This window comes from Gopherus evgoodei, chromosome 10 (genome assembly GCF_007399415.2).
Source record: "Gopherus evgoodei ecotype Sinaloan lineage chromosome 10, rGopEvg1_v1.p, whole genome shotgun sequence".
Lineage (NCBI taxonomy): Eukaryota > Metazoa > Chordata > Testudines > Testudinidae > Gopherus > Gopherus evgoodei.
The window spans coordinates 45603446-45620657 of record NC_044331.1 but is presented as its reverse complement, the minus strand read 5'-3'; the positions used below and the strand labels follow the sequence as shown (position 1 = coordinate 45620657).

General features: G+C 42.4%; 1 protein-coding gene across 1 annotated transcript in view; it reads left to right on the top strand.

The window, feature by feature from the left end:
- NPTN (neuroplastin) overlaps positions 1-17212 on the top strand; it is a 49969-nt gene that overhangs the window by 7029 nt on the left and 25728 nt on the right. Inside the window, exons 3-4 of the mRNA XM_030578289.1 lie at positions 2130-2298; positions 9006-9100. Of these exons, the coding sequence (XP_030434149.1) occupies positions 2130-2298; positions 9006-9100 (264 nt within the window). The remainder of the gene's footprint in view (positions 1-2129; positions 2299-9005; positions 9101-17212) is intronic.

The following is a 17212-nucleotide window of genomic DNA, read 5'->3' as shown; positions in this document are numbered from 1 at the left end:
ATAAAACTAAGGCCATTCTCAGTCAAACTCAATTGAGTAAAGGTAGGAAATATATTCTTCCCCCTTTATTTAAAAAAAAACAAAAAACCTTTTCACCCTCCAACTACTGTACAAGTGGGAGATTCTCCCCTCAACTACAAATGCTATTTCCAGTATGGGCCACAAAGTACCAACTCACCCTCTTTGTTGGCTGCCCTTCCACCCAGTCATGCAGTCCCTTCTCACCCAACTTGTGTCAACTAGTGAGGTCAACAGAAAACAATTTTCCCTTTTTCTCTATGGCCAGAAATTCTGCATCCCCCGCCTTCACCTCTTCCTCCCCCCTCCTGCCCCCCCGCCAAAAAGGAGCTAGAGATTCCCCTTTCCTCTCCAGTTCTTGGTACATGCTGAAAAGATGGATGTGGATTATACTGTGCAACTAACTTGCATGCTGTTCTAATTCATATACTGTGTGCAACAGCACAGTGCTGACTGTCATGGACACAACTGATCAGGGTCCTCTGGCCTAAATGTGGAATGCAATTATAGGGCCAGAGTTAAAGATGGCCTGCAAAAGAGAGAGAATATTTTATCTTTACAATATATAAAGAAAGCTTAAAAGCTTCTTTTTAAAAAATCTGCTAGGTTTTTTACTTTAAAAATATCAGGAATGTCAAGTCTTGTTTACCCTCTTTATGGGAAGACTTCCTGGATGACTAAAATGAGATCTGGGGCTTTGGTCTTTGAATCGTATTGAGTGTTGTGTTGGATTCTTAATGAAGCAAAATTCTTCAGACTGAGACAAAATGGCTTTAATAAAAATGAACATGTTTAAACAGTGAATAAGCACTGCATTTCTGCTCAACTAGCTTTAATGTCTTTGTTCACTCCTTTATAAAAAAAAACCTTCTAGTTCTCAAGTTGTCCATAGTATGGAAGAATGCACAAGATCTGAATTCCCAATATGAAAAAACAAGTAGGATACAAATCTCTTTCAAGGAGTTACACATAATAGGAGAAACATGGATGCTTAAATGGAATCTCTTTTCCTTCACAGTTCATCTTTAAGATTAGAATTGGAATCTAAACTGCACATTTCCTGAATCTTATAGCATTTATTTGATTTGATCACTTACAATACAAGCCTCTGTTCCACATTTCTTCTGCTTCCAGTTTGCTTTATGCTACTCACAGAGGACACCACAAGAAGGTTGTAGACATGTCACCCAGGTGTCCCATGACTGAACACTCTAGAGATCAACATATGCTACATAGCAAAGATGTTAATGCAATGCAAATTTAGTGTTATGCACTTTAAAGGCAACACTTTCTCAACCCCACCTCACATTTTTGTAGTTTGTGACTTGCAACTTGTCTACAATTGGAAATTTGCTCCAATTTTAGCTGTCTCAGGCTACCAGTTGGTGAAGCTGCACCCTCATGTGGACAAGATAAAAACTGTTTATAAACCAGTTTGCACTTGTGCAGCCTACCCTTAATTTCAAGCGGGAGTAATATCTACCAGCAGAAAAAGCAATTCTGTCCATTTCCAGTAAGGATTTGTACTGTTGCAGCTGCACTGATGGCAATAATGAGAGCATATCCCCCTTGTAGACATGGCCTTGTTCCTAAGACTGTTGACGTGTTTTTTTCCTGGGAACTGGGTACTCAAAGAGATGCATATTATTCGCTAAAGCAGATTTTTTTTGCTTGAAGTTTCTGCATATAGAAAAGGGTTTGCTTTATTCTGAATGAATAAAACTGCATTATATTGCCCAGAAACAATGACTTACTTCCTTCAGGAGGTGAGGAAAAGAAGATGATTTTGCTTGCATAGTCAACAAATATGAAGCTTACCTCTTTGCATTCCACCATATGCAGAAGATTTGTAAAAATCTTACTCTGAGGTGTGTAGCGGTTTGAAGTGTCAAAGTGAAGAATCTAAAATTCTTATTTTTTATATAGGGGAACTGGTCCTTAAACTGTTGCCTTCACTAGTGATCATTTGTTTGTGATTTGTTCTTTAGCTCCCAAATTAGTGAAGCAGTAGTCTCTTCCCTTCCCATCTCCCAGCTGAACATTAGACCTGGGTTCGAGGTGCAGTTGTTAGCTGAGATTTATGACTCTCTTTAATGTGCACTTTGTTCCAGAGCCCAGGATCAATGCCAGCGAGGAAGTGACCATTCACCAGTCTAGTTCTCCCATCATCCTGCAATGTAACCTCACCACAAGTCCCAGCCTCCTCACTTACAGCTATTGGGTGAAGAATGGGGAAGAAATTTCTGGCACTAAGAAGAATTCCAACACCACAGAGCACAAGTAAGTTTGTAAGAGGAGACGTCTCTTCACTATAGCATCAAGCCCCTGGTCGCCTTATGATTTAAAGTAGGGGATAAAGTCAGGACTTCAGGGTTCTGTTCATGGCTCTGCTACAGGGTGGCTGGACAGTTTGCATGAGATTCATCTGCAGTAGAGGGGTGTGTGATTTCTAGGGTAAACAGAACAACTAAATAGTTCTAACTCTGAAAGGGATCAGTGTTCACCATAGCTATCCCTGAGTAGTTCATATCCACATAATTCTAGGCACAGCTCTTTAGAACTTCTTGGAGCAGGAGTGTTATTGTATGGATAGAAAGTACAGATAATGATTTCCTTTCTCAGCTGAGCATACTATATATTGTACAATATCCTGTTACATACATTGCAGAATGTGTTCTTGCATCTGTGCATATTGTGCCTGAACAGAAGAGCTGGTCTGAGCTGAGACCAGCTTACCCACAACTTGGCTGTACTCTGGGCCTTGACAGATGAAAGCCAGTGCTCTGATCTGTCATTGAAGTATAGGCAGGAGTATTATGGAATTGCTAATTATGAGGAGATAATTGAAGTAATGCAGCTGCACTACCTGAACTTCTTGTCTTTGTCAGCACAGTAACATTTCTGACTGAACTCTGCTCAGAGCTTATCGTTGCCAACCCTCCAGGCTTGTCCTGGAGTCTCCAGGAATTAAAGATTAATCCTTTAAGATTGTCATGTGATGAAACTTCCAGGAATATGTCCAACCAAAACTGGCAAACCTGTAGAGCTCGTGCATTAGTACTGGAGCCTGTAATGTTTGTGAATAGTATTTCCATACGCTTGAATTGATGGTGTTACATGCGAGTATTCTTCAAGCAGTATTTTCATGAGTTTCCTCTATGATTGGTGTGCACACGTTGCTCTCATGAGATTGGAATTTTGAATATGCTCACCATACCTCTGTCCTTGCATCTCCTGTCCAAAGGTATATAAGGGCACGTCTACATTACGTGCTGGTCAGGCAGCAATCAATCCAGCGGAGGTCGATTTATCGCGTCTAGTCTAGACGCAATAAATTGATGGCCGAGTGCTCTCCCGTCGACTCCGGTACTCCACCGGAGCGAGAAGCAGAAGCAGAGTCGACGGGGGAGCGTCAGCAGTCGACCTACCACAGTGAAGACACCGCGGTAAGTAGATCTAAGTACGTTGACTTCAGCTACGTTATTCACGTAGCTGAAGTTGTGTAACTTAGATCAATTTCCCCCTCACCCAGTGTAGACCAGGCCTAAGAGGGTGATGCCCTAAATCCCACTCATGTCCTTCTATATGATTACAGTAACGAAAAATTATTGTAAGGTGTGGCTCCCTGGCACTGAGCTGTGAAACTACCTTGAAAAGCCACATCCATTGCGGATGTGCACAAGACATCTTGTGCAGTGGTGATGTCATCAACATACTCTCTGCGTGGGAGCGCAACTGCCTCACTTCCCTTGTTGTTCCAAAAGAGAGCATACAGAACTCTCCTATATGTCCTCAGGCTAGCTCTTTCCTTAGTTTAATTGATCTCCTTGTAGTTAGTGTAGAGTAGTGTAGTATAGCTTAGTGTACATAGCAGCATGCATCCAACAAAGTGAGTATTCACCCACGAAAGCTCATTCTCCTATATGTCTGTTAGTCTATAAGGTGCCACGGGACTCTTTGCTGCTTTTACAGATCCAGACTAACACGGCGACCTCTCTGATACTTAGTGTACATAGTATGTCCAGAACCACATTGGGCCCAGAGATAGATGCTCACATCTGGTGCCTTCTGTAGTTGGGTGAGACCCACTCAGTAACTAAGTGCTGCACTTTTGCTCGCTTTGGTGGGGGGGAAGAGAGACTTGAGACTCCAAGCTTCTCCGTGTCTCCAGCCTGATATACTCCAGACCCACCAATGGTATCAAGACCAGCCTCCATGCTGAGGTTCCTCTGACACAGGATGCAAGATGTATTTTGACCTTTTGGCCTTGGTACTGCCTTCCATCATGTGCCTGAGAACAGAATCTCCTTGTGCTGGAAGCAGATCCCTTATTCAGCTCTGCTTAAATCAAAAGTGGCACTAATGACCAAATTGGCACCACATATTATGGCCTCAGTAGCCTTGGTGACAACACAAGAAACACCTTTGCCATAGTTGCCCTGAGCACAGACTCCAGACCTCCTCTTCTTGGAGGCATCAAGGAAGGGCTTACAGTCCAGGAAGGGCCACTTTGAAATGCTATAAAACAAAAATGGAAATGGTTTACTATCTGGGCCACTAATAAAGGATTCTCTCCATCTCAAGCTTGGGTCACTGCAGTCCTACCATACTTTCTACACCTTCAGTCTAAGCAACTAGCCTCTCTAAAGATCCAGATGACAGCAATTTTATCTGCTTCTCACAGTTATCTTAAGGACAAACTCATTTTCTCACTCTACAGTCTCCAGGTTCTTAAGGGCATAGTAAACATGTTCTTCAAACCTCCACACTCCAGTATGGGAGCCTCTGCCTTCAAAGGACCTGCATCTTGTCTTAATGACACTGGTGGCCCCTCCTTATGAGCCTTTTGCACAAGTACTTATCAACCACTTATAAAAACGGCCTTTCTGATAGAATTTACATCTGCTAGGAGGGTGAGTGAGCTTAGTTCTTTGATCATTTCAACTTATGCAGTAAAGGCAGCATGAAGTCCTGTCCCAGCTTCATGCCTAACTTGTCATATTTCTACCCAGCCATCCCCCAGGTTTTTCCCCAGGCCCATTCCTACCCAGGGGATACATGTCTAGGTGAAGACGATATGCTGCTGGAAGACTTAGCCCTTGAAGAATCTAACTGGTTATTTGCAGTATGTGGGGAGAGGTGTCAGGGAAAACCCATTACTAAACTCTGTCACACTGATCTCGGAGCTGAATACAGTATTGTTACATCTTAGCTAGGAAACCATGGTCCTTAGGTTCAAAGCTCTTTTCCATGAGTCACTCAACAAGAGCCACTTCAGTATCAGTGGCTTAAGCAGGTGGGGATATGCAATGCAATTCAGCAGCTTTGAGTCTGTGAAAGTGTGCAACAAACAACTTCCCTCGATTTAGCATCGCACCCAGATGGGGAGAGCAGGGCTACGGGTCCATATTTAGTTAAGACCTCACCCATCATTGTCCCGAAACAGCACTGCTTGTTAATCTTCCACAAGAGGGAATGTGCACAAGTCCTGAAAGAAAAAGTTGACTTGCCTGTAGCTATTCATGAGTTACCTCTGCATATTCATGCCAACCGCTCACCTTCCCTATCACCTAAGAGTTCTGTCAGGAGAACATCAGGGCTCTATGGCTAGGAAGGAAATGAGGCCATAGAGGAGTGCGCTCCTTTCCTTAAAGTAGGGTGATGCCATCACTCTAGTGCAAGATCTTCTATGCATCCCTTAACACATGACTTTTCAAGGCAGTTCTATGGCTAGACACCAAAGGGCTCAAATAACATCTCCTGGTAAGTGACATCTTTTTCAGCAGTGTCCATCACTTTCCCATTGGTTGTTTTCAGGAAAGTGTAGTTTTGTATATTTTGCTGTTTAAAAACATCAAGACACAGTTTTATTACTGTTAGTCTTTTACAGCTTATCACTTCTCTAGCAAAACTCTGAGACCATTGCACTGTTTCCAACCAACCGTGAACTAGCCTCATCTAGGTGACCTGGTCTGATATTTCCATGGTGGTACTCTCTCTGTTATGGGAGCATGAAACAGAACATGTTTCCAGGGGCATTCCGTCCCTTTCATACCATCTCCACTGTCTGCTATGTTAATGATTAGTAACACACCCGATTAGCTCACAATCCAAAGCCTTTGGGCACAGGAAATGACCAATCTCTACATAAACATCCTGGAATGGAGAGCAGCCCACTGGCCATTTGAAGGGCACTCCTCCAAATTTTAAATGACAGTACAACATTGATGTATTAGGCAGCAGAGCAGTCCCCATTTTATACTCCTGTGTAACCTGGTGCATTCATCACTGTGGTACAGGCAGAGCTTTCCATCATCCTGGCAGACAGCCTCAGCAGAGAGTAGAAAAACCATTGCTGGTGGTCACTTGGAGCCAAGCAAGCAAGTTTTTTCGACCTGGGTCGAACATAAAGGATATGGTCCTCCCTTGGCTTCCATTCCGTTGTTCAGACTCTGCATACATGCTCTTGCTACAGTTTCAAACAACTGGGTCTCTCCTTCAGTTTAGTAAATGCACCGCTTTCTCTCACTGGTATAAAGGTCTGCTGTATTATTTAATCCTACATTGAGTTTTAAAAGGGTTTGCTTCATGTATTTCATCCTCTCCAGGAAGGTCTAGGACTCAAATATAGTACTTCCTAAATTAACAGCCAACTGAGTGATTGATAGAATGTTCTTTTCATCATCATCTCATGGAAAGCTGCATTTATGGTGGTGATCATGCTGGCTTAGGATCCTGAGATCCAAAAGGCTGATCCATAGCATTTCATGGTAGAAGTTGGTCCTTCCTCAATACCCCAAATCCCTCTATAAAGTAGTTGGGTATCTCTTTTTTGGAGTAGGGAGGGGAGAAACAGGAAGGTTGAAGTAAATCCCCATTGGTTATCAGGAGAGGGTCAGCTGCATGGTTTCTTTGTTAACATGGCTCTAAGTTGCAGTATGATCTGGAAAATCTTAAGTATTTGTGACTCATGAGAATAGTACGAGAAGTCAGTCCATTTCCACCAGAGGCTAACAACTAATTGGGATTCCAGGTGTTGGGGTACATTCCACCAGGGGTAAAGCAGTCTCTGCTGCCTGTCACAAAACTGTTTCCATCGCGGAGATCTGAATGGCTGGAGCTCTGTCCATGCTTTCATATGTTAATAGTCTTTGGACTCCCCTTAGCCTCTAGATTACATGCTTAGTTTGACAGAGAACTCTGGCAATCTTTATTCAAGTGAGCTTCCTCAAACCCATTTCCTTTAGGTCTGGGAACTGCTTGTCAAGCTCCTGTAGTGGGGATTCATGCAGGTAGTGCTCAAAGAAAACTGTTGCTTACCATAGCAACTGTAGCTCTTCAAAGTGATTACCTGTATGGATCCAAGTGTTACCTGCCCTTCTTCCCCATTATTTCGAAGTCTTACCATAAATTCTTGATATTTAATGGGAGGAATTGATTGGCTGGAATTGTCACACTGTGTCCTTGGGTGTTATGGTACAAGGATATCAGCAGGGTGCGCTTGCAGCATCAATGGACAGTGTTCAAAGTTTCAAGTTTGTGCCCCCAAGCTACACGTTGCTTGCAATCTGAATCCATAAAGGCAATTGTCTCTAAAAATCATAGGTACTATAGTAAGCACCCATCCTTTCTCTCGTGTAGAAGAACCTTTAATTTACCTCTGTGTAAAATATGTATATTACTCATTTGGGTCAAGGGGGTATGGAGGCTTGATATTGATACAGCACTTTGAGATTCTCTGATAAAAGAAGCTAGTGCAAAGTATCATGTTAAATTCACTGGCTGCTTCTAAGACTCTTGACAATTGCCCTGTGCTATTCAATAACTCTTTTACTGGAAATATCTTTTGTAGGCTTTCTGATCATCTGCACATTACTTCCTTTCTGTAAGAGGGTTGGGTACCTTTCAGTAAAGGGAGGAGGTGGGAGAAACATTAACAACATTTGCTTTAGGCAGGGTGGATATGTGGCTTCTGTGTTTAATACTGCAGAACAAAGCACATTTATTTTCCTGACCCTCAAGCTGTTGGTAGGTTAAATATCAACTGAATTTAGCAAATACTTTTTATTAGATACAGAACTTACTGCATGCAATTGAGTCTAAGCTTTTCTTGAGACACTGAAGGTTTCTAGGCTTTAAGTATAAAATATCTTTGTTTTTAGTCTCCAAAACTAGAACTGTAGCATTCTCCTAGCTGGTTCACAAGAACAGAGCTAAGAGAGGGAATGGAGAAGACAGTGAAAAGCCCTCATGTGTGCTTGTTTCAGTCCTTTGTTCCCATTTCAGTCACTGCAAACTTAAGCATTGCTTTCTTTATGTGGTTTGACCAGCTTAGAGGATGGGATTTTTGCCAGGTCCCATTTGCACAATTAATAGTCTTTTTTTTAAAAAAAAAATTCAGTTGAATGCCGTATTACAAAACTTTCTAGTATGAGAGGGTCGTGGTTTGGTCTTATCAATCTTGATTGTCCCTCTAACTATAATCATGTCTTAAATGGCTGTGCCTCAACTGTTTATGTTGCAGACGTATGTATAAATTGCATCTCTTGAGAGAGCAGATCTTTGTTTCCCATGTGAAGTAATCTCTGCCTATTGCTAACAATGAATGCAAATGTCACAGAGGTAATTAAAATTGTGATTTGTGGATAATTTGTGTGAAACTAGGCACAGCACTTAATGCAGGAGTGATGCTGAAACTTCCTATTGCTTTACAATAAAAGAGAGGTTCGTCTGGAAATACTGATTGTCATTCTAGTGTGTTAGTTTGTGTATTATATTGCTGAGGCAATACTCTGCAAATACAACATATATTTATATTGCAGGATAAAATCATAATTACCCAACACAATTTGACCAGTTTGTAATACCATTCTGAAATTCAGATTAAAAAATGAAACTCTCCAATGTACTTTGGTTGCCTGCCACCTTTCAATTGCTGAAAATAATTCCCAATGCCATTAACACACACTCTTTCCTTGTACCTACAGAATTTTGAAACTCCGAGCAGACGAGTCGGGGGAATACTTATGTGTGTTCGTGTTTGCTAACTCGCCTGTAGCCAATGCCACTATAGAAGTGAAAGGTATTTTTGGTTTTTCTCTTTCCAGAAAACTATGTCTGAGCAGTGCTCTTTCGTTTCTTCTCTTCTGGGTCCTTTTTGTCAGTAGTTCTCTCTGGGTGTGTCCATCCTACATAATTAACTCAAATGACCCTCCACGAGTTAATTCCCTTGTGTTACCTTCTCACGAAGTAATGTTCTGCATCCACACTGGCATCATGGTTGTTCATATGACTTCTGGAGGCACATCCTTTGGTTCAAAGCATTACAGTAAACTGTACCCCAATATGACTGCATTTGCAGTGTATAATGATAACTTTTCTGTGCCTTTTGTGGATACTGAATGGAAATGGTATGAACCCAGCAACTAATTAAAGTAAACCAGTTTAGGCTGTCACGTTCTAGATTTCTCTCAACTGGTGGCACGGTACGGATTCAGTTTGCAGAGGTTACCTGTACCAGATGTTGGCACTGGTTTCTCAGTTATTCCCTACACATGTGACCCTTTTTCCTGCTGTATCCATTTAACAGTAGTTGTACAAACTACTTCAGAGCTTGAAACTGGACTCGATGCACTAATGAAAAAACAGATTAGAGCTTAGTCAGTCAGAAGAAAAGGCAGCTAAGTAGTCTGCAAGGTACAAAATCCTCATAACCAACTTTGTAAACCTCACTCCCTTTCAGGTTTTGTATTGCCTTTTGCCATTACATAGGTCTGTCCCTAAACTTACATTGAAGGGGTTCTGTTTCCAGTCCATCCTCAAGCTTAATTAAAAAGTGTAAAGCTTTGTCTGTTGCTGTTCCAGTCCTAATGGCAAGTACCGAGGGAAGACAGATCATTGTCTTCTAAATGGGTGGTTGTTTTTTTGGCATCCCTGTGGGTAGCTTCTGACCTCAGTTATTTGATATGTTCCTGTGATATTACCTAAGGAACACCCTTGGCAAAGTCAAACACTGTTAATGGATACATCGGAAACTTCTCTGCCCCTGACTGAAGATATATTGTATGGCTGAGCTACTGAACTAAGCATAGCAGGAAAGTGGAGGTAACAGACTCTGCAGTCCAAGAGACAACTTATTTGATATTAAAATAAAATTAAGAAAACATAATAGCTGTAAAATTATGGTTAAAAGTGAGTTATGTTGTTCTAACACTTCAGACAAAGGAAGCAAACAATTTCCTGAGGCTTAAAACATTGCTATGTTAAAAAGATTGTATTCTGATCAAGATGTATGAAAAAATACTGTCAAATGTGTGTCTCTGTTCAAAGGATTCCTTTTGCAATGGGCTCTGAGAGAGGATCTTTACATAAAGACTGTCTAGAGATAGTGGATTTTGGTTAAACGTTGGGTATTGTGCTCATAAGGAGAAAGTGGTGATAGCTCCCTAAAATATATAATTAGGAAACGTACTTAGGAAGGCAAGAGGGCATTTTGTGTGGGAGGGGAGAGGGAGTAGAAATTCATTGCTGATCAGGAGTCTGACTGTGAAATGTGAGCAGAATCACACAACTCTAAGAATGCGAGTTCTATTGCTTTGCTTGAATCAGTTTAATAGAAGGTTGTGCTGTATTTAGTGAGCCTGTTTTCCAGGATTTAGACTGGCTGTGATTTTATGCTGCTTAATCTTGTTTACTGTGATTTTGCTCAACTTGCTAAATAATTATTGCTTTACGTAAAATCACTTTTGAATTAGGCTGCTCTTAGGGATGACCCTTACAAACCATTTCCAGAGAGAAGGACAGCGTCTTAGCTTTTATAAGGGGCAAAATATGTCCAGCCTAGAGCACTCTGTCAAAAGATGCAGCATGAGGCTGTGCATCAGAGTGGCCAACTTTCACATGGTAAATAAGCACCCTGACTTTCACAATAAGCCAAAAATCAAGCTAAAACAAGCCAGTCCCTAAGAACCCCAACACTTGATGCGATTAGGTCCCCCCGGCATGCAGTCTGGGACTGTGGTGGGCCCTCTGTGCACCCCTGACTCTCTCCTCCCCTTGCCCCTGCTTGCCGGGAGCCGATCAAAATAAAGAAGCAACAAGCTACAAGCCAACAAGGAACTCACAAGCCAATTAAGCCAAAAACAAGCCCAATTTCTGGGGGTTTTTCCACAGGTTTGGCGTGTCTGCTGTGCATTCCCCAAAAGTGCTGTTACTGTGCTGCCCAAGGATAGTTGCAGGCACGCAGAAAACCTGGTGGTGCTACTGAGCAGTGCTAGTGATAAACTGAGTTTCCTGGATTGAATCATTGGCACAAAGCATAGAGGCAGAACAGTAGTTAATGACATTAACAACTTTCCATGGAAATTATGTATAAATACCTGTGACTGAGTAATCATTTCCAATTATAAGTTAATGGCTATTAAGCACCACTCTCGGGAGGAGCTACACTTGTAGATTGCACAGCAGTCAGTAATTTGAGAGGACTTATGGATCCTATTCTGAAACCACTCCATACAATGTCATGATAATTCCTAGACCAGTAGGCATTAAACAAATTTGTAGACATACAAAGTATGGAGTGTGGAGTAATGGGAGAAGTCTTGTTAAACATCTTGCAAATTGTGGCAGGCAAATTTTTTTAGTTGAAGGAAAACTCAAAACTTTTGTACAATATAAATTGTTTCCCTACGTAGTGGCTACATAGGACTGTATTTAGGAGAGTCTTCTAAGCTACTGGTGATTACGTGGTTTAACTTCAGAACCAATGTTTTCCTAGAACTGCATATAAATTTATTATGTTGAAAATGATTACTCATTAAGGTTATTGCTACTGCAAGAACCACTGTATAAAAGGTGGGACATATATGGTGTCACATGGATCCTCTTAAATGTAGAATGTCACTAAGTGACTAGTTTGTATGTTAGGAATATACTGGTTTCTCCCAACTAACAAATCTTGTTGCCAGTTCAGTGGTAGTTTTTTAATATTCATACTGTTCTGGCATAGTAGTTCAAAAAGTCTGGAACCAAGACTTAAAAATCATTCTTCTGGATCTAGACTACTATGCTCTAGCATTAGTGGGACCTCAACTTTGTCCTCAAGTGCCTTACAAGGCTTTCTTTCAAATTCATGGCCACATCCTTGCTAACACATTTGTCTATAAAAATGGCATTTGTAGTAGCCATCACCTCGACTCGGAGGATCGGAGAAATAGGGGCTCTAATGACACACCCCCACTTAATTTTTTTCAGAGATAAGGTTACGTTGTGATCACACCCCAAATTCCTCCCAAAAATATCTTCCGCTTTCCACATAAACCAATGTATCCACCTCCCAGTCTTCTTTCCCAAGCCACGCCAGGACAGGAGATGTCAGAAGAGCATTGGCCTTCTGTTTAGATAGAACTAAATCTTTCAGAAAATCTCCTGGACCAGTGTTTCTCAGTGACTTGTCTGTGGATTGACACTGGTACCTGAGATCTCCCTGACACAGTTTAGGAAGGCAGCATGCTAGTCTCTAGTGTCAGAAACGCTGTCTTAGACTATTCCTTTCTAGTGCAGAGAGATTTAAAGGATCCTGAATCTCTAAGCGAAGACTCTCTAGATCAGGGGTCTCAAACTCAAATGATCACGAGGGTCACATGAGGACTAGAAAATTGGCCCGAGTGCCGCATTACTGACACCTCCGCCCTGCCCCACTCCACCCCTTCCATGAGGCCCTGCACCTGCCCCGCCTTTTCCCACCCCTTCCCTGCCCCCATTCCAACCCCTTCCTCGAAATCCTCACCCCAACTCTGTCCCCTCCCTGCTCCCAGGGGGTGCAGGATGGGTGTGGGGTGTGGCAGGGGGTCGGGGTGTGGCAGCGGCTTCAGGGCAGGGGGTCGGGTGCAGGGAAAGAAGTTGGGGTGCAGGAGAGGTGCGGGGTGCAGCAGGGGGTTCAGGACAGTGGTTCGGGTGTGGCAGGTGGCTCAGGGAAGGGGGTTGGGGTGCAGGGTGCGGCAAGGGACTCAGGGCAGGGGGTTCGACTGCAGGAGAGGTTCGGGGGGAGGGCTCTGCCCCGGCACGCACTGAGATGTTTATTGCAGTCTCCAGCTTCTTAACTGAAGGAGTCAGGGTGCGGAAACTTGAACAAAGGCATAATCCAAAATGTTGTTTACTGAAGTTAAATAGGTTTGAAACTATGTTTTGGGGTTGCATTACTGGGCAAAGATTTTTATTCCGATGTCACTGTTTTATTAGTTCTCCACGCAGTTTTTTAGCTTAAACAAGACCAGAATTTTAATGCGATTCGGGGGAGACTAAAACATGTTTCAGGTTTGCTTTATGCATAGTAAATATGGAAAGAGCCCACTCTTTTCCTCTGCTAGACCACCTTTGTATTCCCGTAACCCTTTGTATTTTTAGCTGCTTGCTTGATATGTAATTTTTCCCACTTAAAAATTCAAAGAATTAAGGGAATCGGAGCATGGTTGTGAACTGATCTTCTACGCACCAGTACTCCCTACTTGTCAATTTCTACCCACAGATATGTGCATTCAGCTCCCTTTGTCTTCACTGGAAGCTATGGACCAAATTCCATCCGCAGGTCAAAAGCAGCATTATACGCCTTGTGCTTGGAAGGAAATTTTCTTTCAGGGATCAGTTCTAAACATATCATGTCAGATACCTGTAGTGCTGTGTACTGTGTGGCTGTTACATAGTTCAGTGTTTGAAGATATGAGGGTGAGAAAGGGCTCACACTCAGTTTGTCTTCCTAGGAGTGCATCTGTCATAAACAAATAGTCAAGGGTTAATAGAACAGAAGTACTTCATGTCTCTTTTGCCTATAAAGGGTTAAGTTCCGTGAGCCAGGCTGTCACCTGACCAGAGGACCAGTCAGGGGACAGGATACTTTCAAATCTTGAAGGAGGGAAGTTTTTTGTGTGTGCTGTTAGTGTTTGGTTGCTGTTCACTCTGGGGGCTCAGAGATCAGACGTGCAACCAGGTTTCTCTCCAATCTCTCCGATACAGGCTCTTATAAGTTCAATATAGTGAGTACTAGGTAGATAAAGTGAGTTAGGCTTATGGTTGTTTTCTTTATGTGCAAATGTGTATTTGGCTGGAAGGAGTTCAAATTGGTATTTTGCTGAAAAAATTTTAATTTGTACTTGTATACTTAGGCTGGGAGAGTATTCCCAGTGTCTATAGCTGAAAGACCCTGTACCTATTCCATCTTAAATTTACAAAGACAATTTTTACCTTTGTTCTTTCTTCAGTTAAAAGTTTTTCTTGTTTAAGAACCTGATTGTTTTTTTATTCTGGTGTGAGACCCCAGGGGATGGGGTCTGGATCCACCAGGGAATAGGTTGGGAGAAAGGAGGGAAGGAGGAGAGAGAGGTTATTTTCTCTCTGTGTTAGGATTACTTTCTCTTTCAGGGAGAGTCTGGGAGGGGGAGACAGAAGGAGGGGGAAAGGTGAATTTTCCTCTCTGTTTTAAGATTCAAGGAGTTTGAATCACAGTGATCTTCCAGGGTAACCCAGGGAGGGGAAGACTGTGAGAGGCAACGGTGAGGGAAAGGTTTACTTTCCTTGTGTTAAGATCCAGAGGGTCTGGGTCTTGGGGGTCCCCCGGCAAGGTTTTGGGGGGACCAGAGTGTACCAGGCACTGGAATTCCTGGTTGGTGGCAGCGCTACAGGTTCTAAGCTGGTAATTAAGCTTAGAGGAATTCATGCTGATATCCCATCTTTTGGGACGCTAAGGTTCAGAGTGGGGAATTATATCATGACAGCATTTCTTTCTGTCACTGGATTATCTTCCAGGATACACTGTAAATGGAGAGATGGAATTTCTAACTAACAGGAAATAGGTGCTAATAATATAAAGAATTTTCTCTTGCTTTCAGAATGGCTCAAACGTAATTATTAGTTACAAAATTATTAGTAGTAGTAGCCCTCTTTCTTCTTGATCTGCTTACACATTATTTTAAAAAGTTCTTCAAACTGAGGAACTATTTTCTTCTTTTTTTGATGTAGAAATAAAAATAAGATGCATAAAAGCACTTCACAAAAATTACCTCTGAGGTGTAATGAATGAGAAAGCAATTAACCCGTTTTTAAGAATGGGGAAACTGAGACAAAGCATGTGGCTTGTCCAAGATCACACAAGAAGTCAGTATCTGAGCAGGGATTACAGTGTGGCTTGTAGTCCTCTGCTTTTCAGATAAACACTACTGCTCAAAAGCATATGTGAAATCTAAATCCAGTGTGAAGAGAAAAGAACTAAAGTTGTGCATTTGATTTTCCCTTCCTAACTACAAAGTGGACACTAATTGGCTAGGTGGTAGGACTGCTGAAAAGGACCTAGGGATCGTAGTGGATCACAAATTGAATGAGAGTCATCATTTAGGTGATTCAGTTCCAAAAAAGGCAAATGTGTCTCAGGGGTATATTAATGGGAGTGTCGTATGTAAGACACAGAGGCTAATTGTTTCACTCTACTTGGCATTGGTGAGGCCTCTGCTGGAGTAATGTGTCCACTGCTGGGAGTGACACTTTAGAAAAGATACGGACAAACTGGAGAGAGTCCAGAGGAGAGCAATAAAAATGACTTATGAGGAAAGGTTTAAAAAAAACCCAACTGGACATGTTTACTCTTGAGAAAAGATGACTATGGGGGGATCTTGTAACAGTCTTCAGATACGTTGAAGATGGTTAAAAAGAGCACAGTGATCAGCTCTCAATGTCCAGAGAAGATAGGACAAGAAGTAAGGGACTTAATCTGTAGCAAGGGAGATTTAGGTTAGATATTAGGAAAAACTAAATTGTTCTGGAATAGGCTTTCAGGGGAGACTATCACCTTGTGGTGCTGTCAAGAATGGTCCAGGTTTACTGCAGTCCAGTAGGGGGCTGGACTAGATGATCACCTGAGGTCCCTTCCAGCCCTACATTTTTATGATTCTATTGCTAAATTCCTGATCCAGGTGAACTAGTATGGTCTCTGCTGCTTAATTGCGATCTGCACAGTAAAACCCAACTGCCAGTTAGTCAAGGCTCTCTGGCAGAATAATCATTGAGTTAATGTCTCAGCCATAGTTTGAAAATCAGCTAGCATAGGAGGCTCTGGAATATTAATATTCCATATCAATCTCCCTTCAGTAGACTGCATGCTAGAAATAGTCTTTGTCCTAGTGGAATTATAAATTGCACATCCAGCAATAAAGTAGAATGTATCCTTGTCACTTATGCTCTCTTTGGGATAACCCAACACAAATGTCCTCTCCTTAAAGGAATGTAATTATCTCCTGACTCTAGGAGAGTTTTAGGTCACCCTGCAGTTGGAGTGACTGTCCTAGAAACCCCTCTGCTGCCCCCCACCTTTTTTCTAACTGTTTGCTGATGCAGTAAAAGTGGGCCAGCATTAGCTGTGCTGATTTACTGTACCTTCCTCCTCTGCAAGGCTTTGCCCTGCTTTCCTCTCTGCTGATATATGGCAGTGAAAAGCTCAGTGCTGACAGATGGAGACTGTGAGAGGTTGCAGTTTAAGCCGATGAATCCTGTTTCCCCTTTACTCCCATTAGGAAATTTACAGTCACTCTCTAATCCTGTGATGCCAGTTTTGGGACTATCACCCTGTTGCCTGCTAGCCTTTCTCTTCTGCCCCTACCTCCTGCCTGTTCTGTTCCATGAAATGGGACATAAACCCTGCATCTCACATTCTTAGTGCACAACATAGGAATGTCTCTAGAGCTCACCCTGACTGTTTGGAAGCCAGCAACAGGGAAATTAAGCAAAGGCCAAACTAGTGGGAAGGAGGAGGTGACCTCTGAATCGGTTAGGGGGCCTATGAATCCTCCCACATGCTCCACAGGCCCTTGCCTTTTGTCCACCCCCTTTCAGAACTCTGCTAGTAGGAACTGGTGTCCCGTGCAGTAGAAAAGACTCTTGCTGAGCAAGTGCCTCGTTCCTGCTGGAGGCTCTGTGGTGTGTCCACAAGAGGAGACTGTAAGTAGACAGTGAACCTAGTTTCCCTACGTGGCAGTGCAGAGCACAAAGGTAGCTTTCCCGTAGCTGTTTAGAGACCCTCAACATGAAAATCCCATTTGTCTGAAAGTCTAGTGCCTGTCATAGTCTCAGGTAACAGCTAGAATCACTATAACCGTGGGAGAAAAATGTTGCTAACGCCTTTATTTCTTTAGTTTGTTTTGTGCATTTGACT